At 39.5% G+C, this 26554-nt stretch overlaps 1 protein-coding gene across 3 annotated transcripts in view; it reads right to left on the reverse strand.

Moving 5' to 3' along the window:
* Window positions 1-26554, reverse strand: part of senp7 (SUMO specific peptidase 7) — a 115314-nt gene that overhangs the window by 55110 nt on the left and 33650 nt on the right. For all 3 annotated transcript variants that reach the window (XM_087992684.1, XM_087992685.1, XM_043701122.2), the window contains 2 exons: window positions 20838-20953; window positions 17450-17622 (listed from right to left, as the gene is read on the reverse strand). In XM_087992684.1, coding sequence (XP_087848810.1) covers window positions 17450-17622; window positions 20838-20953 — 289 coding nt within the window. The remainder of the gene's footprint in view (window positions 1-17449; window positions 17623-20837; window positions 20954-26554) is intronic.

Below are 26554 nucleotides of genomic sequence, written 5' to 3' on the forward strand. Positions count from 1 at the left end.
CACACCCGGGATCAATGTAGTGAACCTTGTTTGGGCCACCTCCAATGGAAGGGTCACTTAAAAATTAAACCAAGGGTTGGTAGAGTCTGTACAGAGAAGCAACACATTCACTCACAGTTAACTGCTATATATGTTTTCTGAAGAGCATTAGAACATTTTTTATACTTGCTCATATTATTGGCAGTGCAGTTATGTATTTTAGATAAGGTTTTGTGATTAATAACCAACTCAAAAAGGATGACCTTTAACTAAAAGTTTGAAACCACTGCACTGAATTACCAAAATGTAGATTGTGGTCCGGACCGTCAACCAAAATCAAAACATTTTTAATTCGGAGCCTTTTTACTGAAATGCTGATGGGAACAATTTGCCATTATTTCCAGTGTAAACAAATTCTATTGAACTGTCAAAGTAGTAATTGAACATGAAATATTGGCATTCATCTCACACAACCTGGAATACAAAAGACAGGATATGGTACTTTAGCTACATAGTTTTGGTCAGGCAGCATCTGAAGTACTACTTTCAGTTTGGATATCAAATCTCAGTAAAGCTGTACTGGCTTTACAGAAATATAGTGCAGTTTCAACAAAATGATATCAGGACTTATTTTATGAGGAATAATCTGCTTAAAACCAGAGGTTTTTTTTGAGCTTAAAAATGTTGATGAGTGAATGAGTTCTTTAAATTGATAAATGAGTTTAGTAGGGTTCAATAAAAAGCACATTTCCTCTGGAAAGGGAATCCAGAGCAAGCAGGCATAATCTAATAATATAAATATAGACAATTTTGGACTGAAATCAGGAATCAAATTTTTCCAGAAAGGGTAAATGTAAATCAGTAGAGGGCAACCTCACATCCGGGGAGTCTGCTTCCGTGGTTTTAGTTACCCGCGGCCCGAACATATTACATGGAACATTACAGAACCAGGGATCCTGGGCTGCTAGGGAGGTAAATTTCCCATTTAAATGAATAGGTTCACTACCATCTGCAGTAAGTCTTAGAACATATTCCCCGCGAGAGTGTGAGAGAATGTGTGTGTGTGTGTGTGTGTGAGAGAGAGAATGTGTGTGTGTGTGTGTGTGTGTGTGTGTGTGTGGAGAAAGTGAGGTCTGCAGATGCTGGAGATCAAAGTTGAAACTTTATTGCTGGAACAGCACAGCAGGTCAGGCAGCATCCAGGGAACAGGAGATTCGACGTTTCGGGCACATTCCTGAAGAAGGGCCTGTGCCCGAAACGTCGAATCTCCTGTTCCCTGGATGCTGCCTGACCTGCTGTGCTGTTCCAGCAATAAAGTTTCAACTGTGTGTGTGTGTGAGAATGTGTGTGAGAATGTGTGTGTGAGTGTGTGTGTGTCTGAGTGTGTGTGTGCGTGTGAGTGAGTGTGAGTGAGAGAGTGTGTGTGTGCGCGTGTGAGTGTGAGAGAGAGAGAGAGAGAGAGAGAGAGAGTGTGCGTGAGAGAGAGAGTGTGTACTGTATGCATTTTTATAAACAAAAGGTCATCAATTTGCAATCATCTTCTCAAAAACATGGTTCATGCAGCATTTGTTGATAATTAGGAATGGTTATCTACTGATATTTCAGACTGAGATTGTTAAAGTTATTAGACAGCTATAGCAGGAGATGGGAACAAAGACAGAGAGTTGAGGCAAACATCAGCCATGATTTATTTAAAAAAAAAGGATCAGGCCCAAGGTGCTGAACTTTGCTTTGGTTAAGAAGGAACATAGAGCAAACAAATGCTATCTCACCTCTTAAACCTGCTCAACATTCCATTATATAATGGCAAATCTGTAACTCAATTCCACTGTCCACTTTTGTTAGGTACACGTGCCAAGGGTTATGGAACCGAAGTGCTCCTATGTTCCAGTGATATCCTCCAGTGGCTTAGGTTACATGGAAGATCATCATAGTTTGAAAATTAATTCTAAGGCCCATGAGATCCCTGCACAAATTTCCCATAGCAATGTTCTCAGCATAACCATTTTGATTGTTTCATTTGTTAGTTTTCCTTCTGTCAGAAAAGACTAATTCCGTTCAAAGCTCTTCAGGGAATCTCTGCTAATGATAAAGGAGCCTAAAGTGATCTACAACAGAACTTAGAAAGGTTACATCAGACTTGTGCTAACTGGGAACAGATGATATTTTACCAATTAAGTGACCAACTCCAACAAGTAAAAGACAAAAATCTTCAACTAATCAAGAGTACTGACCATTACAAATAAGTGATAGGAGCCTATAGTTGGAGATCAAACTGCAAAATGCTAAATTCCATTGCAATCATCAATGGAATTTAGGATCACCAGTTACATCAATACATACCACAACAAAGAAAAAGGTAAAGACTGGGCACTTCACAAGAGGTAACTTCCCTCATGGTCCCCAAAAGCCTCTCCAACCTCAAGCCACAAAGATGAATTTGAATAATCCATGGCTACACCCATCTGAATGAACAATAACACCTCAAACCTCAACAGAATCCAGGAGAAAGCGGTCCACCATTAGTATCTCTGCTGTTGTAATTAATATCCACTTACTCCATCCGTATTACAAGATATATTGTTTAAGGCTTCTTAATTCTGTCAGCAATACCTCCGACTGCTCGTAATAGCATGAGCATCAAACTCTCATGAACATGATCACGATCACCTCCCCCTCCCCCACCCCCCAAAAAGTCATGCAGCAATATGACTTGGTCATACATCACTGCTCCTACATTACTTTCAAAGTGTAGTCACAGTTGTACTTCCTTGACTGCAAAGCACCACACTGTATTCATATAGCATTTTAATTTCTGAATTTTCCTGCTCTTGATTGCTGGTCAAAAATCCTGAAATTCAACAACTAGCACAAGTACAGGAGCGGCACAGGAACCACTGTGGTATTGGAGGCCCAACAATATCTAATTAAAACTATAGAGAAGCAATAAATACATTTTTACTAGTTCAACCATCACCCAAGAATATACTAAATAGAAGTTATTGAATAACTGTGCCAATATCAAGGCTGCTGAATCTTTTGTTTTTTATAATCTGAAAAGATATCCAGGAACAATTGAAAACTTCAAAAATAGATAACTCTCTCAAAGACTCCATTAACTTTAGTGGTCCCACATACAAGTTGTGCTCATACTAAATAGTCACATTTGTTTGGTTGGCAACAGAAACTGCCCATCAATCAGAGGTGTGCCATTAAAAGCACAATACTGTCTTATGCAGTTGGCTGCCTGGGATCAGACCTCAAAGTGTGCGATTCAATTTTGGTGTAAACAGCAAACATGACTCATACTTGCCACCACTGACACTTTTGATTAGAGACAAAATAAAAATCCCATTTCAGGTAGATTTACTGCTAAGGGAACAAAAACAATGGGCCATTCAGCTCACTATGTCTGTAGCGCCTCTTTGAAAAACCTACTCAATTAGTCCCATTACCTTGCTTTTTCCAATAGATAACTCATTTCTCTTTTGAAAGCTACAATTGAATCTGCTATCTCCATATTTTCAGGCAGTAAATTCCAGGTAATAACCTGCTCAATCTTTTGACAAACATCTGTCTCATTACAACGGAGTAGAAACAGCTTTGCCTTTTTATAAAAGCTAACAATACCCTTTAGTTCAGTAATTCTCTACGAGACCCTCTCAAGTCTTGGCCTCCTCTCTAGACAATGACAACATTCTCCAGATAACCAGTGATTTAGAATGTTTCAGTTTAATTTTTATTACTTTTGTACTCAATTATTCAATTCATAAAATTAGATCTAGCATGGAAACCAAAAGAACTGTGGATGCTATAAATCAGAAACAAAAACAAAAGTTGCTGGAAAAGCTCAGCAGGTCTGGCAGCATCTGTGAAGAAAACTCGGAGTTAACATTTCAGGTCTGGTGACCCTTCCTCAGAACACAGTTCAGACCCTAAGCATTAACTCAGATTTCTCTTCACAGATACTGCCAGACCTGCTCAGCTTTTCCAACAAGTTCTGTTTTAGGTCTAGGTTGTTTTTTTTTTAAAGAAAAGCATGTCAATTAGTTCTGACAAAGATTTGTACGTGTGAACTCCCATATCTCTGCTCCTGCAACCCTTCAATACTGCATCATTTAGTTTACATTACCTCTCTTCATTCTCCTTTCCAAATGCATCAACTTACATTTCTCTACACTAAGTAAGCAGACATGTAGTAACTTAAGTTTATTAATCTCCTCACTGTTTTGATTGATGCTATATACTTTGAGATACTGCTCTTCATAGTTAAATCAGACAATTAACATCTATCAAAGAGAGGCATGGTCTGAATAACAAACATTAGGGGACACTTCTATATTACTTCCCTGTGTATGAAAATTATCCATTCAACGTTACTCTCTGCTTTCTGTTTCTTATCCACTCTTAACCATTTAATCTCAGGGTTTAATGTTTTAAAGATTCACCAAATTGGTAGCAACCCAAATGGACAATTTTACAAGAACAGGATCTTAAAAGGTGACCATCATCTAAACTCCAGTTGTTCTGTTTACTCTCCTATTTCCCCTCTTTTCCATGAGATCTCTCTCTCTTGCTTCTTTGATTCTTTTCCCAATAAACAGATAACAAACCATTTCCCTTGTCTCCCACGTTAACTGATATTACGAATTGTTCTCTCTTTTGAGGAATAATTCACCCTTTCCTTTCAATTTGCTATCAGCTCCAACTCCAAAAAAAATCCTTGAGCCCTCCTTCAAGCAACCTCCCCATCTACAGAGTCCTTCAACATGACGTGGCTTCCCAAATCCATGTCCACCTTCCCTCGGATCCCATATTTGATCGTCTTATCAATTTTATGCCCTTGTCATAATATTTAAATAGCGCTCAAAAGACAAATTACATCACCTGTCCGTGGCAAACTTATCATTCCCCATTGTGCGTGATCTGTCTGCAGCCATTGACATAACTGACCAAATAATAGTCTGGCCAGCTAGGTTAGACTACACTCCAATGGTTCCACTTTGATCTAATTGTAGCCTATGAATTGCCTGCAATAACTTCTCTTGTCCATTCTCAAATGTTACCCGCAGTATTGTTCAAGGATCAACCTTTGGAGAAGCACTAAAACATGACTGAAAACAATCTGGAGGTGTCTGTGTTGGACTGGCGTGGACAAAGTTAAAAATCACATACGAGGTTATAGTCCAACAGGTTTATTAAAGAACCTAAACCACCATATCCCACTCTAAAAGATGAAAGACTTAATCTAAATTTGTTTAAGAACTATAACCTGGTATTGTGAGATTCTTAACTAAAGTTGTTTATTACATCATTACAACTCCATGACACTGTAACCCTGTTGCTATAAATTCTGTGTCGTATGGTCATGTTCCACAACAACCTAATTAAGAGGCAGCACCTCGAAAGCTAGTGTTTCCAAATAAACCTGTTGGACTATAACCTGGTATTTTGATTTTTAACAATGATTGAAAACATTAAATAGTGGAGACAACTTACTAAATATATAGTTAAGCAATTCAAACAACAGATCAGGTAAAGCTTTGTAGTTCTGCAACACCCAGTTGTGAAAAATAACAGACAATTACACAACTAGAGGAGGTGGCTCCTCCACAGCCTGAATTAGCATGAAGCCCAGCGCATCTGTAGAAAACAACAAGACTAAAGCATCTGCAACCATTGTCAGCCAAAATGCTGAATGAATGATCCAACACTGCCTCTTCTCAAGATCCATGGCATCACATGTAACAGTATTCAGTCAATTCAGTATAATATCTGTATTTTTGTTTTCAAAAGGGCTGTGTATTCTGGATACAAAGGCCATGACCTCAATAAACTTAATCATCTGTATTGTCCTCCTAAGTTTGCAGCAGGAATTTCTGAACACAGTGGCCTTATCAGTCACAAACACACCCATTAAACTACTACCAAACACTCCAGATGATGTGCATAGTTATGTTCAACTCAAAGGACAAACAACAGTGCTTAAGACTTCAAGTTATCAAAGTACAGTTACAACTGACATCTGCCCTTCAATATGAAAAATTGCCCAGCTATATCTTGCCCACAAAAATCCATACTGGCTACTGCCATCTGATTAGTTTACTCAATATTAAAGTGATAGAAAGGGTCATCAAAAATGCTATCAAATGGCACTTACTCAGCAATAAACTGCTCAGTGATCCTCATTTTGGTTCTTCCAGAGCTACTTGACATCATACCTCACTGCAGCCATAGTCCAAAAGGACTTAATTTCGGAGATGTGGTGAGAGTTCATCCTTACCATTGAGGTATCATTTGATTCAACTTGGCATCAATGAGCTACAGCATAATTAAAGTCAATGGGAATTAGAGGGAAAGTTCTCCACTGGTTGGAACCAAACCAAACCAAACATGAAGGATGGCTGTGACTATTGTAACCCAAACATCTCTGTACTAAGTCATGCTTGCTGGAGTATGTCAACACTGATGCTTTCTGATCAACGTGTTCAAATACAAACCATTACACACCTCTGAACTGAAGGGACTTGAACCTGGACTTCTAGGCTCACAGGTAGAGAAACTAGTACCAGAAGGATCCTAAAGAAACCATACTTACTCACATTCCACACGCAAAGATCAGCGAAATGAACCCTGGTCTCCCACATGGCAGGCAGGGCTACTAACTGCAACACTAATATGGAGCTTCAATCAACCCATCATTCTCCCACTCTGGATGTTTAGAAAATTCACACTTAGATCCCCAGGATATTACATGGAACTCTGGATTAATAGTCTGGCAGTTATCCCATCAGGCCATCAACCCAGGACAGTGTCCTATGCCCAAACATCTTCAATTGTTTCATCAATTACTTTTCTTTCACCAAAAGTTCAGAAGTGAAGATAACACTGTGCAATCATCATTAGACAAATCATATTCATAACTCCTCAGAAGCAGTCCATCTGCAAGACTTGCTCTGACTAACAAGCAACAAACACATGCATACCACACAATTGCCAGGCAATGTCCATTTCCAATGAGAGATGCTAACCACCTTTCTTTTGATCTCAAGGGCTTTAGCCTTAAATGAATCTTATCAACATTCTGAAGGCCATCGATGAACTGAAATTTACCTGGTCCAGCCATGAAAGAGAAATCCAGGGGAATCAAGGAGAAGAGCAAAGGACAGAAAGGAAAATAAGTAAATTGACAGGCAGAGGAATCAAAAGACCAGAATCAAACAAGACCACAAGAAATAGTGGGAAAAGGACAAGGAATGGTAAAAAGAAAATCCAAAATGTTTTATGTCTGAATACACACAGCAATCAAAATAAGGTGGATGAATTAATCGTGCAAACAGATGCAAATGGGTATGATATAGTTAGGATTATGCAGACATAGCTGCAGGATGACCACGGACAGGAACTTAACATCCAGTGGTATTCAGTAATTAGGAAGGACAGAAGAAAGGGAAAAAGTGTGGAGTTGCATGACTGGTTAAAGACGACATCAAAATATTGAGGGAAGATATTACTCAGGCAATGTAGAACCTGTGTGGGTAGCATTGAGAAATACCAAGGGACTGAAAATATTAAAGGACTGTGGGGCTACACAAGCCTTCAAACTTGTGGCGATGTGGAGATGCATTCGGTAAAGGAACAACTGTGATTTTGGGGACTTTAATCTACATATATAGATTCAGCAAATCAAATTAGTCACAATACTATAGAAGAGGAATTCCTGGAGTGCATGCAAGATGGCTTCTGGAGCAGTACATTGAGGAACTAAATACAGAACAGGCCATCTTAGACTGGGCATTATACAACGAGGGGAGAATAATTGGGAATGTAGTTGTGATAGACCCCTTGAGTCTGAGTGACCATAACATGATAGAATTCTTGATAAAGATGGCGAGTAAGGTAGTAGGTTCTAGACTAAAGTTCTCAATCTTAATAAGGGAAACTCTGATTGTATGAGGCATGAGTTCACAATGATGGATTGGAAAATGTTACAGAAATAAATGACAGGGATAGGCAATGGCAAATTTTCAAAGAGCAAATGGGTGAATCACAGAAATTGTTTATTCCTATCTGGCACAAGAGTGCAGAAGAGAACAGTGGCCAAACCATGGTTTATGAGGGAAGTGAGAGACAGTATTAGATGCAACAAAAAAAATGCCAGACAAATTGACAAGAAGAAAAAAAAACCTGAGGATTGGGAACAGTTTAGAAGTCAAAGGAAGACCGAAGGATTGATTAAGAAGAGGAAAATAGAGTAGGAGCGTAAGCTTGCGGGGAAACACCAGAACTGATTGTAAAAGTTTCTGTAGGCCTGAAAAGAGAAAAAGATTAGTGAACTAATGTAGGTCCCTTACAGTGAGAAACTACAAAATTTATAGTGGGGAACAAAGAAATGGTTGACAAAATGAATTCATACTTCTCTTCTGTTTTTAGAAAGGAGGACAGAAATAACGTAGCAAACATGATGGGGAACACCACTCGGATTAATGAGAGGGAGGAACTGAAGCAAAACTGTATTAGTAGGGAAATGATGTTGGGGAATTTGATGGAATTGAAGACAGATAAATCCTTAGGGCCTGATAATCTATATTGCAGAACACCTAAGGAAGTGGCCTTTGGAATGATAGATGCATTGGTAGTCACTTTCCAAGATTCTTTAGTCATTGGAGCAGTTCCACAGATTGCATTAGCTACCATCCAATTTAAAAAAGGAAGGTAGAGAGAGAAAATGGAATTAAGAGCAGTGAGTTTGACATCAGTTAGTGGGCAGGATGCTACAGTCCATTATCAAGAATCTTACAGCAGAGCACTTAGAAAACAATGGTAGAATCAAACACAGTCAGCATGGATTTATAGAAGGGAAATAATGCTTGACAAATCCACTGGAATTCTTCAAGAATTTAGCTAGTAGAAATGATTGGGGAGAGTGGTTTATTTGGACTGTCAGAAGGTTCACGACAAAGTTCCACATAAGAGATTAATGTGCAAAATGAAAGTGCATGAAATGGGGGTACTGTACTGAGATAAATAGGAAATTGGTTATCAAACAGGAAACAGAGTAGGAGTAAATAGGTCTTTTTCTAAATGATAGGCAGTGACTAGCAGTGTACCACAAAGATTGGTACTATGACCTCAGCTATCCATAATATGAGTTCATGATTTAATGAAAGAATGGAATGGAATCTCTCAAAATTTGACGATGATACAAAGCTGGTTGGAAGGGTGAGGTTTGAGGAGTATGCAAAGATGTTGCAGTGCGATTTGGCCAGGTGGAGCAGGCAAATGCATGGCAGATGAAGGATAATGTAGGTGAAAGTGAGGTTATCCACATTGGAAGTCAAGCAGGAAGGCAAATTCTTACTTGAATCACAGTAAATTAAGAGGGGCATTTTAAAAACATGGTTGTCCTTGTGCACCAGTCACTGAAGGTAAGCATAAAGGTAAGCATGCAGGTGGAGCAGGCAGTAAAGGCAACAAGTAGCATGTTGGCTATCATATTGAGAGGATTGGAGGACAACAGCGAGAATGTCTTGCTACAATTATATATGATTCGGAAATGCTGATGTTGGACTGGGATGTACAAAGTTAAAAATCACACAACACCAGGTTATAGTCCAACAGGTTTAATCGGAAGCACACTAGCTTTCAGAGCGATGCTCCTTCATCAGGTGATTGTCACCTTTTGAAGGAGCGTCGCTCCGAAAGCTAGTGTGCTTCCAATTAAACCTGTTGGACTATAACCTGGTGTTGTGTGATTTTTAACTTTGTACAATTATATAGGCATTGCTGAGGCCATATCTGGAAAACTGCGCGCATTTTTGGTCTCCTTGTCGGAGGAAGGTTGTTCTTGCTGGAGAGAGCGCAAAGGCTTACTAAATTGATTCCAATGGTGGCAGGACTGACTTATGAGGAGTGATCGCATTGGTTAGGATTGCATTTACTGCTGTTTAGAAAAGAAAGAAGGATCTCAAAAAAAAGTAAAATTTTAATAGGACTAGACAGGTTAGATGCAGAAAGAATGCTCTCAATGATGGGGGAATCCAGAACCAGGGGTCGTAGTTTAACAATAAGAATTAAACCTTTTAGTACTGAGAGGAGAGGATTTTTTTTTCATCCAGACAGTGCTGAGCCTGTGGAATTCACAGGAAGTGGTTGAGGCCATTTTGGATTCCTTTGACACCACCCTTCTAACTCATGTCCTCTACCACCAAGGAGAATATCAGCAGATGTAAGGGAATACCATAACATTCAAGTAATCCTTTATAAATTTTTGCTCCGCTGCATCATGAAGTAAAAAATCCTGGATTCCTAGTCTTGTAGTTGTATTTGTAGAGGTTCACTGAGGCAGTTCTTCTTTCAGTAAAGTTGTAGAGTGCAGACAGAAAATGGAGTTCAGGCTACAACATCAACCATAATCTCATCTAATGCCAGAGAAGTCTTGAGGGGCCAAATGGTCTACTCCTGCTTTTCTATTTGTTTTTCTTGTACTGAGAGAGAAGGAACTTAAAAAGTGAACTCTGCAGATAATGAAGGTGTGGCAAGGTTTTCAGATTTGATGTGGGAAAGAAGATGATGTATAAACTGCAAATAAGTAGTATTGGTGATAGAATGCTTATGGATTTGAAATACAGATTGGTGTAGAGCAGCACATTCATCAATGTTAAAAGCTTTTTAAACTTAAGTGGGCATTCAGGAAGTAGGTGGAACTAAGCCAAGAATATGGAGTCCCTGCCAGAGGGTGATCAGAATAACTTTTGATTTTCTCATTGTTTACTGTAGAGAATACTGGCAGTCTCAATTTGAAAGAAAATTCACAGTAACTTTATTCTTAGTATAATTTAAGCAGCTGACAAAACAGAAAACATTCTGCTCATTGACATTTCCTGGTTTCCGTAGATTGAGATTTTTTTAAATGAAAAAAGCTGTTCTGGCCTTATTTAAAAAACTGTTCTTGAACATACATTTATGCAGAGCATCTTTAAATGAGTAAAATATCATCAAGCATTTTGCCAAAACGTTACCTTTTAAATTTGAGATGCAGCTATACAAGATAATATTAAACTAGCTCACCAAAAACTTGATCAAAAGAGGCACATTTTAAAGGCTCAACATAAAAAGTGGTAAGAGAAGCAGTGAAATTTTGGGAAGAAATTCTCAAATTTAGGACCTTGACAATAAAATCAAGACTAAATAATGGAGTGAATAAAACCTGGGACACTTTAAGAGGCCACAATAAGAACCAACATCTTGGAAGGTGTGGACTGAAGAGATTAGCGATAAGGAGCAGCGAAACTTTGGACGAATTTGAAACCACACGAGAATTTTAAAAATCAAGGCATGCTGAACAAGGAGTCTGTATAGGTCAGCAAATACAGGGTTGGTTGGTGTGATTTTAAGACATGGATAGCAGGATTTAGAACTGTCAGATTTGCAGAGAGTGAGAAATGAGACCTCAGCCACAAGTGCATTGGTACAGTCAAGTTTGGCGATAATAAAGCTATGGATAAGTGTTTCAGCAAGAGCCGATCAGAGATGCAGACAGAATCAGCTCATGTTACAGAGGATTCTTTTCACTTCATCAATGGATAGGGATATCATTTAGGCGAGAACCTATTGTCCATCTTTAAACTGCTCTCATCATACTGGCCAGCACTTATTGCCCATCCCTAATTGCCTTGAAAAGGTGATGGTGAGATAGCTTCTTGAACCACTGCAGTCCACATGTGTAGGTTGACCCATAATGCCATTAGAAAGTATTTGACCGGGCGACAGTGAAGGAATGGTGATATATTACCAAGTCTAGATGTGAATATATTGGAGGGGAACTTGCAGGCGGTGGTGTTCACATGTATCTTATGTCCTTGTTCTTTGAAATGGTATTAGTCAAGGGTTTGGAAGGTGTAATCTAAGTATTTTTGTGTGGCTAGTACATACTACTGCTACTGAGTATCAGTAGTGAAGATTGGCACCACATCCACAAGTATCAAATCAAGCACGCTGCTTTATCCTGGATGATGTCAAGCTTCTTGAAGGTTACTGGAGTTGCACCCATCCAGGCATGCGGTAAGTATCCCATCACACTCCTGAAGGGCTCATGCCCAAAACGTCGATTCTCCTGATCCTTAGATGCTGTCTGACCTGCTGCGCTTTTCCAGCAACACATTTTCAGCTCTGATCTCCAGCATCTGCAGTCCTCACTTTCTCCACTCCTGATATGTACCTTGTAGATGGTGGGCAGGCTTTGGGAATTCAGAAGGTGAGTTACTTGATGCAATATTCTTGCCTTTAATCTGGTCTTGCAGTCACTGTGTGTATGTGACAAGTACAGTTCTGTTTCTGGTCAATAACAACCCCAAGGATGTTGGTAGTGGGCGATTCAGTGGTGGTAACATCTTTGAATGTCAAGGGACAGTGGTTAAATTGTTTCTAACTGGTGATGGTCATTGACTTTCTGAGGCACGAATGTTACTTGCCACTTGCAAGGCCAAGCCTGGATATTATCCAGATCTTGTTGCATTTGAACACAGACTGCTTCAGTTTCTGAAGAGTTGCAAATAGCACTAAATATTGTTTGTCGATGATTGTACATTCCCATTTCTGATTTCATGATGGAGGGAAGGTCGTTGCAACTGAAGATAGTTGGGCCAAGCCCTGAGAAATTCCTACATAGATGTCCTGGAGCCAACAAACACAACCTGTTCCTATTGTTATGGAACAAGCTAGACCACTCAAAATATTCTTAAGCAGGCAACTCAGACCATAACTTTGCAATTTGCTTCAGTAAGCATACAAAGAAAATTACCTGGATTAAGTTAGCTAGGTTGACTAATAGATTTTAAAATAGACCAAATTTATTCAGAAAATAACACAATGAAATACAAAGAACAGAATAAAGAACCCCTACAGAACTCAACCTATCCAACTAGACCTAATTATGCTTTTCCGAATATACACAACAGTCCAAGTAAGCAACTCCTTTTAAAAACCAGTATAAATGGAACACATGCTTACAGGTTGAAGTTGAAGGGATGAGAGAGCGAGAGAGAGGTGACCACTCCCCTCTCTCTATGCAGGTCACTTCTAAAGCATGACCACTTTGGCCTAAAATCTCATCTGTTTACATATAAACAAAAGGCCTCTCAAAATCCTTTTCATCTCTGTTTTTCCCCTCTTCTTGGTGTTCTCACCACCTGTCATTTCAGACCTGACTAGTGTGATAATGTGCACCATTAACAGGCATTTGTTTTGTCCAGTTTCTCCTGAAGAAGGATGTTGTAAACCTGGAGGTGTCTGTTCCATGGAAAGGAAAGTAAATAGCTTTAGTTTCTAAATTTGACAACAGAAGCATAAGTGGGTGGAGTCAGCATCACAGACACCCAGGGTTTTAGATTTAGCTTTCAGTTATTGAAGTTGGGGTTTTGGGGTTGAAGCTCGCTCTCTGCTGCTAGATTCATTCCTTTCTCCTGAACTGGAGGAGAAAGCAAGTGCTTGAAATTGTTTTGCTGAATTTACCTTTCTCAAGGGTGTGTTTATGAGATGTTGCCATATTGGAACAGTTAAAAAATACATTACCTTGTTAAGAATCCTGAATTTTTTTTTTGTTTGTATTTAACTGTGGTATAAAAGTAAAATGTGTTTTGCATAAAGCCTACTAGTTTGATCAATCAAATCAGGAAGATAGCACCTTACAGTTGCCTCTAAATGCGATAAAAGTTAGGGTCGAGGCTATCTCCTTGATGTTTTAAGGGGGTTTGGTCTGGTCCATAACACCAGCATGATCAATGGTGCTGCTGCCAGATAACTCTTGATGCTGGACATCAAAATCCCCCACACAGAATACATTAAATTACTTTATGGCCCTCAGTGCTTCTTCCAGACATTGTTCAACATGGAGGAGTACTGATTCGTCAGAGAGAGAATGGTATGTGGTGATCAGCAGGTGGTTTCCTTGCCTGTTTAACCTGAAGCCATGAGTCTTCATGGGGTCCAGAGTCAATGTTGAGGACTCCCAGGGCAACTTTCTTCTGAGTGCATACCACTGTGCTGCCATATCTGCTAGGTATATCCTGTCAGTGTGACAGAACATATCCAGAGATGGTGGTGCCAGGGACATAGTCTGTAAGGCATGATTCCATGAGTATGATTGTGTCAGGCTGTGGTTTGACTACTGTGAGACAGCTCTCCCAAATTTGACATTAGCTCCAAGATATTAGTAAAAAGGACTTTGCAGGGTTGACAGGGCTGTTTCTGCTGTGATCTTTTCTGGTGTCTCAGTTGATGTTAGGTAATCTGTCCAGTTTCATTTCTTTGTTGAGACTTTGTAGCTATTACACAACAGAGTTGCTCACTAGGCCATGTCAGTGGCCAAACCACGTATTCACAGTCAATTACATTGCTATGGCTCTGGAGTCAAACATAGACCAGACAATGTGAAGATGGCAATTTCCTTCCCTGAAGAACATTAGTGAGCCAGATGCATTTTTCTGACAATATCAAAAACTAAGAATCTATGAACCATGAAAACGTTTTTTCACCCAAATTCAAATGCTATTATTGCTGTGGTGGGATTTGAACACAGGTCGCCAGAACATTAGCTGGAGTTTCTGGATTAATAGTTCAGCAATAATACCACAAGGCCATCGCCTCCCCATTTCCCAGATTCAATTCCAAAGGAAAACAACTTTAGGGCTCTCCTCAAACTTCTTCAATACAACACAAGAAATAGAGCAGGAATAGACCATTCAACCACTTGAGACTTCTCTGACATTGGATGATTCAATTGTGTCCCCAATTCCAATTTCCTGCAAATTCACTGATCCTCAGTTTAAATTAGCTTTGAATATGTTCAAAGGCCCAGCATCACTGTTCAGTAAGGAAGAGAATGCCATCGGGGAGCCAATGGTTTAGTGGTATTATCACTAGACTATTAATCCAGGAGATCCAGTCAATGTTCTTGGGACCCAGGTTTGTAACCCACCAAGGCAGATGGTAAACTTTAAATGCAATTTTTAAAAAAAATCTTAAGGGTCTAATGGTAACTGTGAAACCATTGTTTGGAAAAAAAGCTGATTCACTAATGTCCTTTGGTGAAAGAAACTGCCATCCTTATTTGGTCTGATCTAAATGTGACTCCGGACCTACAAACAAAGTATTGACTCAACTGCCCTCTGGGAAATTAAGGATGTGCAACCTTGGTCTAGCCAATAACGTCCATATCTCATGAAAGAATTAAAAAAATCCAAAACTATAAAGTGCTCCTGTCTTTAAAACGCTCATTAATAATTACAATAGGATTTCACATTAAGGTTATTATTGAAAAGAATGACTCAACGCACTATTAACTACCTTCATAGCTAGCATATAGTTTAAACTTTCAAATCAGAAATTTTCCTTTTTTGTCAATTGCAAATACCATCAGGTGAAGCGAGCGAGAGAGAGAGAGAGAAAAAGAGAGAGAGAGAAAAACAATGGGGTAGCAGCAGCCTTGGCCTCAAACATATCATCCCAGCTCCAGGAAGGACCCCTTCCTGAGCAGTGCAGCAATTGGATGTATTTGTGTAGGACTAGTGCAGTGACTGACCAACAGCCAAGGTCACTTACTCCACAGACACCACAAGCTTGGATTCACCAGCCCAATCCTCCACCTCTGCTCCAGCCTCAGAAGGCTTCTCACATCAGCCTGGTGACATCAAACATGGAAACATGAGCACAAAAACATCTCCTGCAACCTGATGTGGCTAGCTGATGTCACAGGCTGTGTCTGAGCATGCACAGGGGCCATTCTGGTGATAGAAATATTTACTTCAATTTTAAATATATGCACAGTAGGGAAAGAGAGAGTTCTAGGTGTGGAAAAAGAGTTATGATTAGTGCAAAAGAATTTAGAAGTATGTTTGTAAAATTTCTCCAAGGTCATCCCCAAATTCAAATTCAAATGCATCCATAACCCATTATTTCTGTTACATATCCCACACCAGTCTTGGCCCCAAAGTTTAACTTTATCAATGGGGTGATTAAGCCTTCAGCCATCTTACTTCTACAGTTTGGAACTTGCCTTATCCTACCAACAACACTTTTGCTCTAATACTCATGCTTGGGTCAAACCTTTTAAAAAGTTAATTCACAGATGACATCAGCATTTATTACTCATCCCTAATTGCTCAGAGGACAGTTCAGAATCAACCATATAGCTGTGGATCCGTAGTCATGTGTAGGCCAGACCAGGTAAGGATGGCAGTTTCCTTCCATAAAGGACATTAGTGAACCAGATAGGTATTTCCTTGACAATCGACAATAGTTTCTTGGTCATCATTAGACTCTTTATTCCAGATTTTATTGGATTCAAATCCCACCATCCATCATGGCAGGATTCGAACCCAGGTCCCCAGAACATTAGCTGGGTCTCTAGATAAACAGTCCAGTGAGAATATCACTAGGCCATCACTTCCCTAAATTGCTTTGAATTCTTTGCTATTTGAAAAGGTAATATAGATGACAGTTGTTTTTGCTGAATAAAATTAGTTAACCTTTATTAAGTTTCCTAATATATATTTGTCAATTAAAATAAAGCTACAAAACACTAGAAATACTGAGCAGATCTGACATAACATGCGGAGAAAGGAAGAGTTAACTTTTCAGGTTAAGGTCTTCAGGTGTCCAGCAACCACAATATTTTGTTTTTGCCTCATTGTTTAACTCACTGCTGCTTCATTTCCAGGAATGTTGATCTTGAAGTAGTACAGATCTTCTCTTTGATGGGACTTAAGTTTGTTTCTTAGCTTGTTCCCCTTCATGGCTTTCCATTTCCCTTCTTAGGTTTGATAAAGTCCCCTAATTTGAAGTATTAATTCAGTTTCCCTCTTCCCAGATGCTATCAGATACAGCATTTTCTGGTTTGATTTCACATTTTCATTATCTACAGTATTTTACTTTAATGGGTCACCTGACTAAGAGAAAAGATTCACAAGGATGTTGCCATGATTGAAGGGTTTGAATTATAGGGGGAGGCAGAACAGGCCGGAGATTTTTTCCCCCTACAGCATCGGATGATGAGGAGTGACATTACAGAAGTTTATAAAATCATGAGGGGCATGGATAGGGTGAATAACTAAAGTCTTTTTTCTAGAGTGAGCAAATCCAAAAGGACGTGAGGGGTAACTTTTTCAAACAGAGGGTGGTGACTATATGGAACAAGCTACCAGAGATAGTGGTGGAGGCTGGTACAACTACAACACTTAAAAACCATCTGGATGTGTATGTGAATAGGAAGGTTTACAGGGATATGGGTCAAATGCTGGCAAATGGGACTAGGTCAGATTAGGACGTCTAGTCAGCACAGACAAGTTGGACTGAAAGGTCTGTTTTTGAGCTGTATAACTCTATGACATTGTTTTAATCAAACCTACACAATTGTACATGTTTTTAAAAAGATGACAGACATAAAATAACTGTCAAAAACATTTTGACTAACCTGCAATGGTGCAGCACTATTAACGTCTTTTTGGTTAGAATGATCCTGAAGGTTAGCACATAATCTTTTCTTCTTAGGGCTTGAAAGAGGTGATTCTGTTGATGTGCCTTTATTTATTTTATTCTGTTCACACAACTGGCCTCTTTTTTCTGTCTGTTCTATTGCATAAATACCTGAAAACAAAAGTCAATACTTCACAGTTTTCTACCTATAGCATTTCTACTTAACTTCAAAAAAAAACAGAATTCAGTCATGCTTTTCAAATATTTATATAAATCAATTGCATCCATTCCACAGACATACTAGACATCATGAGTTCAAAAGCTTCCAGAACTAACAAGATGTCACCAAAGATAGCTGATCAAAACCAGTTACTTGCTAGATTTTTGTTGAAAAATGAAATATAAAATCTACAAAGCGTAGGTCAAAGCGTTTGAAAGATTGCAAAACAGCTTTCCATGAGCAGAACAGCTTGTTACATGGTAGGCATGGTTCTATTTTGAGATGGCAGAGGTCATAGCACAGAAATTCGGATTACCCTTGGTCGTCTTCAGATTTACCTTCTTACCAGTCAACGATTTTTCTTGTCAGACATCAGAGTCTGGACTGCACCAAATGCATTAGGGGAAATCAGGGAAAAATCCCATTCAGCATGGCAGTAATGATGTAGTCCAGGACGTAACCTTTTTATAATACACCATTTATAGCCTACGTCAGCAGTTTCAATAATTCAAAAGGCCCCAAAGTCATGCTGACAGACCGAAGAAATTTAGGTAGATAGGGCTGCCAAGATGCCTGGGTGAGAATGGTTTTCAATTTCCCAGCAATTCCCTTGAAGTCAGCTGCATTGAGGTGCAACATTCAACTTCAGTCTACATTGCAGAAATGACTATCTGGCTATTGGAATATCTTCACAGAAGGCATGCAGACAGGCATGGTTACCGCAGGACCAGGCTCTAAGGCATGGCCTGAACAGGCAAGTCACTTCTGTTGTTAACCTGATACCTCTCAATGAGCTGATGAGGAGCTAGGCATCCCTCCACTTGAATAGTAACCAGAAATTGAACTTCCTTTCCACTGTGGGCACTTCAATGAACTTCATCTGAAATTAGCAGAAACTATCTTACTGTAACTTAAGTGGCACACAATCTAAAAGACTTTTGAATGGCAACATGAATTTATAAACTATTCATTCATCAGTGGGTCAAGGTTTGAATTTTAATTTTTTGGAAATAATACACACATCCTTCTCCCTGATGATTGCAAACACCTAGCTATAAAACAAATGTGATGGAGAAACTCAGCAGGTCTGGCAGTTACTGTTTGAGAATTGAAAGGGACTGGAAAATGGTGGCTTTTCTGTTGTTGACAAAGGAGGAGATGATGTGGATGAACAGATGGTGACAGTACCCAGTGCAAAAGACAAAGGAAGTGCTTTTAATCAAAATAAAAAGAGGACAGAGCTCAAGTGTCTACAGTGGTGAACTCAATGTTAAATCTTGAAGAGTGTAAAGTGCCTAAGTGGGAAATGAAGCGCAGTTCCTCTAGCTTGTATTGAGCTCTGCTGGGACACTGCAGCATTCCCAAGACAGACATTTTAGCATGGACAGAGATGGTTTATTGAATTAGAAAGCAGTTGGAAAGTCCACGACATTCGTCATCCTCATTAACTGCCCCACCCTACCAGTGTCTTGTTGACTCCGTTCTCCATACAGCAAACCCAATTTCTGCTTTCGCCACTTATAATTTACTTTTATTAAATCTCAATCTCACCATCACCACCATAAGTACTCCCTTTGTCTTTTGCTCTGACCACCTCCTTCTGTTCCACTCGCTTTTCTTTTTGCTCTGTCAACAACATACAAAAAGCCAACATTTTCCATCCCCTTTCAGTTGTGAAGACATTCCAAACTTGAACAGCTAACTCTATGGGTGGAAGAGTGACTGAGTGGTCAGCTCTTCTGCCTCATAGCACCAGGGACACGGGTTCAATTCCAGACTCGGGTGACTGTCTGTGTGGAGTTTGCACATTTTCTCCCCATGCCTGCGGGAGATTCCTCCAATGATGTGCAGTTTAGATGAGTTGGCCATGCTAAATTCCCTATAGTGTTCAGGGATGTGTAGCTTAGGTGCATTATAAATGTAGAGTGATGGGGTGGGGGAGTGGGTCCGGGTGAGTTGTTCTTCAGAAGGTTGGTGTGGACTTGTTGGGCTGAATGGGCTGTTTTCACACTGTAGGGATTCTATGATTCTATGAACTCCTGCTCCCTCCACAGATTTTGCAAGACCTGTTCTCCAACAGTGAGTTTTTATTTCATATCTCCTGCATCCTCAATACTTTACTTCTACCTAACTATAACGTGCTAACCTAACTAAGCACCAGGAGACCATCCACAGGGAAATCATGTCAAAAAAATGCAACATTAGAGTTGCATCGAAGAGAGGTCACATAAGCAGCTCACTTTCAAAACACCAAATTGCACTGGTGCAGGAGAATAACCTTAAGCTAACAAAGGCTGTATCAAAACAGAGGCACCACAATTTTGCAACTGATGTTCTGATCTCATCCACTGCGTAACTTTCAGAATCAAATTCGCAAAATGACTTCTGAACCTAAAAATACAGATCCAATGAGGTTTCTATATAACAGACAAAGGCTTGGGAAAATAGTCCAACAATGCTGTACCTTCAAAACTTCCTTTTACACTTAACTAGTAGCTAAAGGGACCGTGGAGTGAATATCACATGCCCTTGTACATATATTTTGGCATGAGGCACAAAGTGGGCCGGATATCTCACACGCCATGTTCTCAGGCACTTCTGAGCTAATCCTTTTAATAGAGGCTCACCAAATGCCAAAACCAACCGCAGGTTATGGCTATAGCAATGACTTCTTTTAGATCCATCACTTTAATGCGGACTTTCTTTCTAAGGAAGATAGGTTGAAGGAGCAGCTCACCTTCACCTCCCACCCCTGGTCTCCCTGCTCATTTACAGTTGTCTTGCCTTGTTTTCTCTCCATAAATGCCTTAAGTTGCCCCAGACTGAAATCCATTTTGTTTTTCTGCCCACCTGACCAGTCCATCAATATCTTCCTACAGTCTACAGGTTTCTTCCTCATTACCAACCACAGTCAATTTCTGTACCATTTGCAGGGATAAATTCAAAGCTGCAAGTTCTACATTCATTAGATAAACAACTGATAAAGAATTAGCTATGTATAGAGCCTTCCCAAATTATTAGTCTTTAAATTGGTACTAATTTTTAGGATGGTATTTTGGCATTAACAACACTTCTGGTAACATAGTCCTCTCTTTCAAAAGAAAAAAGTACAATACAAACAATTGGAATTTGTGCATCAAAATATTGGCTAATAAACCCTACATACCTTTATCATCTTTCCCAGATATTCTTCCGGGCGATGTACTACTTTCCTTCGGTCTGGTTACGTTTTCACTCTGTTCTGAGATACTACATTCTAATCTCTTCTCAGACTGCACTCCCCTGAAACAGAGAAGTTGATACAATTACTCATGCAAAATATATTAACTCCTAATCAACATGGTCTGTGGCTGATCTGTTTAGGAATCATGGCCGTTTCAACTTTTTACACGACTACAAGTAATTTAAAAGGACAGCTAATGTGTGGCCAGTGTAGAAACAAGCAAGTTGCCTTGCACCTTAGAGGAAAGGCTGGTCATCACCATTGTTAAATACTGGAAGAGATAATTTTAATGTTATTACCATCACAAAAACAGCTTTCATCATCATTGCTCCTGCAAAAAAGACAGAAACCTCTAGTGGGCATGCAAGCACACATTAATGCAATAATCCAGGAGTTACAATCAGTGATTCAATGCTTCTTCTACATGAAAGGATGTTTCGCGTAAACATTCACCAGACCACAATGAATTGAATATTAGCTGAGTTAATAAGAACTTAAACTCTTAGTCTCGCTGTAAAATCCTTTGAAAAATGATACCTTCTTTAATGTAGTTTAACTTCACTTTTTATTAGAAAACAGTAAAACAACATCAGAATGAAGTGCTAAACATTCCACCAACAATGGCCTGAAGAAGCTAATTTAATATTGAAGGATAATTAAATTCCCAGTGAATTGTAACAACTTCACATTTTATTTATTTTGGTTTTATCTTCTATCTTAATTAAATGATTTCTTCTCCCTAATCAAAGAATAAAGTAATTTTTTTTGGCTCACTGCATATGAATTCTTTGATGTGATAAGGTGCTCACTTGCTATAATTTCTGTTACTGCACATCAATAGATCTCATTGAGTGGCTACAGATGTTATTGGGAAATGATAAAGAACCTCCACAGAGATCATTTACTTTTGTTGGCAGTTTTTTTCTTAGAAAATCAGCGGCAAAAGCCATTAACTAACATCATCATTTGGGTCAATAAATACATTGTTACTTCATTTTTAAGTATCACTACAATGGCAATCATCCAATTGGCTATAGATCTGCTAATCAATTATTTTGTATTTTTTTAAATAGAATTAATATTAATGCAAGATCAAGGAAAGTAAAGTGGCAGTACGCTTTCTACTTTTGTGAAATAACAGTTGCATATAATACAGAGCCATTCAATTGTGCTTGAAAATTATTTTGGGTACAAAGTGAGCATTTTGAATGGAGATTCCATTTCCAACAACTTATTGAAATGATTTAAGACAGCTTTAGAAATACATTTCTTCCCTCTGCTCATTCCTGAAGAAGGGCCTGTGCCCGAAACGTCGAATCTCCTGTTCCCTGGATGCTGCCTGACTTGCTGTGCTGTTCCAGCAATAAAGTTTCAACTTTAATTGCCCTCTGTTAATTAAGGATGAGCAAAGAATGCTGGCCTGGCCCATACATGAAATCTTTTAAAAAAAACAAGATTCCACAGAAGAAATTGCACAGGAAAAGTCAAAGTACTTGATTCAAAGTAGGGGAAGAAAATAATGAAGAGGAAACAGCTTTAGCTGAAACAGAAAAAAATTCAAGGGAAAGTAGTAGCATTAAATCAAACAATGGGGAAAAAATAGCCAAATAGACTGGACTGCTCAATATTTGGATAATAAATTGTGGGAATTAAAAGAAAATTATCACAGCAAGATGGGAATTAACGTAGCTTCTGCAGGAGCTTGGCTGCCATTTGGGAAGGAGTATTATTAATCATATAGCATTATAATATTTTAAGAAGATCAAAGTCACCAAAGGCAAGAGGAATGCCAACTATGGAGGTGAAAAGACGATTGTTGGGAACAAACATGGAAACAGAATCAACATAGTTTGAGTTTAACAGATAAAAAAAGAACTTGCACCGAAGCGTCGGAGGCTGAGGGGTGACCTTATAGAGGTTTACAAAATTATGAGGGGCATGGATACGGTAAACAGACAAGGTCTTTTCACTGGGGTATGGGAGTCCAGAACTAGAGGGCATAGGTTTAGGGTGCGAGGGGAAAGATATTAAACAGACCTAAGGGGCAACTTTTTCACGCAGAGGGTGGTACTTGTATGGAATGAGCTGCCAGAGGAAGTGGTGGAGGCTAGTACAATTGCAACATTTAAAAGGCATTTGGATGGGTATATGAATAGGAAGGGTTTGGAGGGATATGGGCCAGGTGCTGGCAGGTGGGACTAGATTGGGTTGGGATATCTGGTCGGCATGGACAGGTTGGACCGAAGGGTCTGTTTCCATGCTGTACATCTCTATGACTAACTATTGAGAGCCACATAACTGTGTGTACATAGTAGTGTGTGTCAGAATGGAAGGGAAATTTGTTGACAGTTCAGAGATGAACAGGAGCAAAAAACATACTGCAAGAGGTTTAAGTTTCTAGTTTGATTGTGTTGGGGTGAGATTCAAATTCTTAAACTGCAAGTAATGATTAAATTAACAAAAAGCTTTAGCCATTTTAGTTAGTAACAAGCAAGCTAACAAAGTACATGGGAACCAACAATAAAAGTCAAATCATTTGAAAAATGATACCTTGTTCAATGTAGTGTAACTTTATTTTTTTGTCAGAAAACAGCAAAAGAACATCAGAATAAAGTTCTAAACATCCCAATCATCAATGGCCTCAAGAAGCTAATATAATCACTAAGGAATGTCAAATTTCCCTGAGAATTACAACAACTTCACATTTTACTTATTTCAGTTTTATCTACTGTCTGAGTTAAGACTTAATTTAATCACAAAGGAATGTTAAATTTCCTTGGGTTGGAAAAGACAATGCCCACAATATTGTGGGGAAAAAGTAACACAGATGTTGATGTGTGGAAACTGTAACTGTACTTGTAATATGTATGCTGTAATCTGTATAAAGCTTGAACGAATTCTGTAATTTGGCAAAGCAAGCTCTGACCAGTGTTAAAGCTTCTCTACACGTGTGCATGAAGTAAACTACCTTTATCTCTTCCACTGGAATCCTCTATCATTAAAACAGTTTGGCATAGTCGTCAGGATCTTGTATCATACTCAAGGTAGCACTGCTATCTTGGTTTTCATTTTATACCAAAAGTTACAGCATAGAGTTGGCTGGACAGCTGTGGATGCAATATAAAGAATCTGAAGGAGAACTCAGGATAAGAGGCGCTGGATGCGAACATAGAACTGGGCTGGCAGGACAGGAGAGGAGAGGATCAGGTAACTAGAGTCAGAATCAAAGAGCTGTGCAGACAGGGCAGACCCCTCAGGCACAACTCACGAGACAGTGAGACCAAAGCCGCACTAATCAGAAAGATAGGAAAGTGCAGGCATGTAAAATAAGTTATTCATGTCAGTCAGGTAGGATGAGGTTAATGGAACTGGGAAAGACTAAACTTTGAGAGGTGTTGGAGGGCTCCATCAGCAGGTTTATAGCAGAATAACAACCAAAAGTGATTAAGAGGATGCTGAAAAAAGGGAATCCCAAAGGGAATCCCAAAGGGAATCCCCAGGAAACAGAGAGGTTGGTGGATGGATCATAAAGAACAGAAGGGGGAAATGATCACCACTACTATCTACTGCCTTACAGAATTCTACAAGAACTTCACAGCAGCCCTGCAGCAGGTCGAGGGACACCAAATCACCTACTTAAGTTTGCTTACGCTGTCTGCATTTTATGATGCTTGTAAATTACTGAGAAACAAAATTCACATCCTCTACTACCCAGACAGCTCAGACATCAGAGAACACGTGAATAGAACACTAAAGAAAGCATTAGCTAAATGCTATACAAGAGATGGGTGGGCCTGTCAGTATCCTAATGTGACTGAGGGCAAGACCCAGAAAAGGAATTGGGTTAACTTCAGTGGGAGTGATAATAGAAAGGCGAGGTGATTGCCAGGGAATGTTGCAACTGGTAACAATGAAGCAGAACACACCTGCAAAGGTTAAATGATTTGAGAAAGCAGTACAAGCAGCTGCACGAGGTACAACAGATTATAAGGTCAGCTGTTTGTGTGACAGAAAGGTCGAAGTGAAAGCAGAATAGGCCAAGGGCACCCAGTGTGAGTGTTAAAGTTTGCACCTAGGTAAGTGGGACCATAGAAGGTAATTATGAACAGTGATGCATGTGCTTGCTCGAAGGTCAAAGGAAAAGGGGCTTTGGAAACACTTGTCACAACTGAAGCAGTTTACTAAATATTTATTCATTTTGTTTTGCAGAACTAATCCTCATCAACTGGTGACGATCGTTAAATTTAGAGAATGTTGTCTGGCATGCAATTCTTTTAGCATTGCTGTTCTCAGCAGCAGGAACAAGGAGTACCATTCAACAAACACCCACAGTACAGATTTGACTAAACTAAACCACAAATAATAGGAATACACCATTCAACAGAACAATGAGCATAATAGAAAGAGTAAAAGCAACCAGGCATTTGACAAACTGATAAATAACAGACTTTTTGGAGAGATTGACTCATTTGTTAAATTCCTGAATTTAACTCATGTGAATTTTAGATTACTACAAAGTTGACCTATGCAAATTAACAACGATTAGATCTTGCATGCTAATGGGTACCAGCTCATGGTGTATTATTGTTCTAAACATTTCTAATATCGGTTTACCTGATGGTATTTGGGTCAAACTGGAGCACTTTATACAGCTTTGGTTAAACAAGCGACAACACTGGCACCTTGCTTTAATGGTAGAAATTGGTTCCCAGTCCAGGAGGAAGGTTGACTGAAAATTATTTGGGTCAACAATATCACTTCAGCATTCAACACAAGGACCTCAATAGTAAATATAATTGATTTGGCTACAGTAGACCAAAAGGTTCAGATTAAAGAACTTAAAAGGGTCTCAACTGACACTCTAGAGACAAAATTCCCAGAGACCCTATTCATTGTGGCTGGTGACTTCAAATAAGCCAACCTCAAGGGTGCTGCCAAAGTACCACCAACACATTCCTCCCTCATCACAGGATCGAACATTCTGGACCACTACTGCACAACCAAAGGCGCCTACTACTCCACCCCCTGCCCACATTTCAGAAAATCAGATTACAGTGCCACGTGCCACCTCCCAGTTTCCACGTAGAAGCTAAAATGGGAGAACCCTCCACAAAAGGACAATGCTTGCCCGAGGATGTGGAAGACAGTCCCTTGGACTGCTTAGATTCAGTGCACTGGACCGTATTCAAGTACTATACAAGTACACCACCATCAAGGACATTATTCACAAATGCATGGAGGACTGCGTATCAAAAAAGTCGAGACTGTGGTGTTGGAAAAGCACAGCACGTCAGGCAGCTTCCAAGGAGCAGGGAAATCGACGTTTCGAAATCGACGTTTCAGGCAAACATTTGCTCAAAACGTCAATTTTCCTGCTCCTTGGATGCTGCCTGATCTGCTGTGCTTTTCCATCCCCACACTCTCGACTCCAATCTTCAGCATCTGCAGTCCTCACTTTCACTTCCTGCGTACCAAAGAAGTCAATCTGACTGTTCTCCAACTGTAAACCTTTGATGAAACTGGAAATCCACTTCCTATTGAAGGCTAGATGTGCAGTATTCAAGTCAGATTACCCAGATCAATACAAGAAATCCAGATATGGTCTCTGCAAAGCCATCAGGGATGCCAAGAGGCAGTACCAGACAGGTTAGAGGCCCATA

Source organism: Chiloscyllium plagiosum, unplaced genomic scaffold (genome assembly GCF_037043375.1).
Source record: "Chiloscyllium plagiosum isolate Xiang-an unplaced genomic scaffold, Cpla_swu_hap1 HiC_scaffold_12, whole genome shotgun sequence".
In the NCBI taxonomy this organism is placed as follows: Eukaryota; Metazoa; Chordata; class Chondrichthyes; order Orectolobiformes; family Hemiscylliidae; genus Chiloscyllium; species Chiloscyllium plagiosum.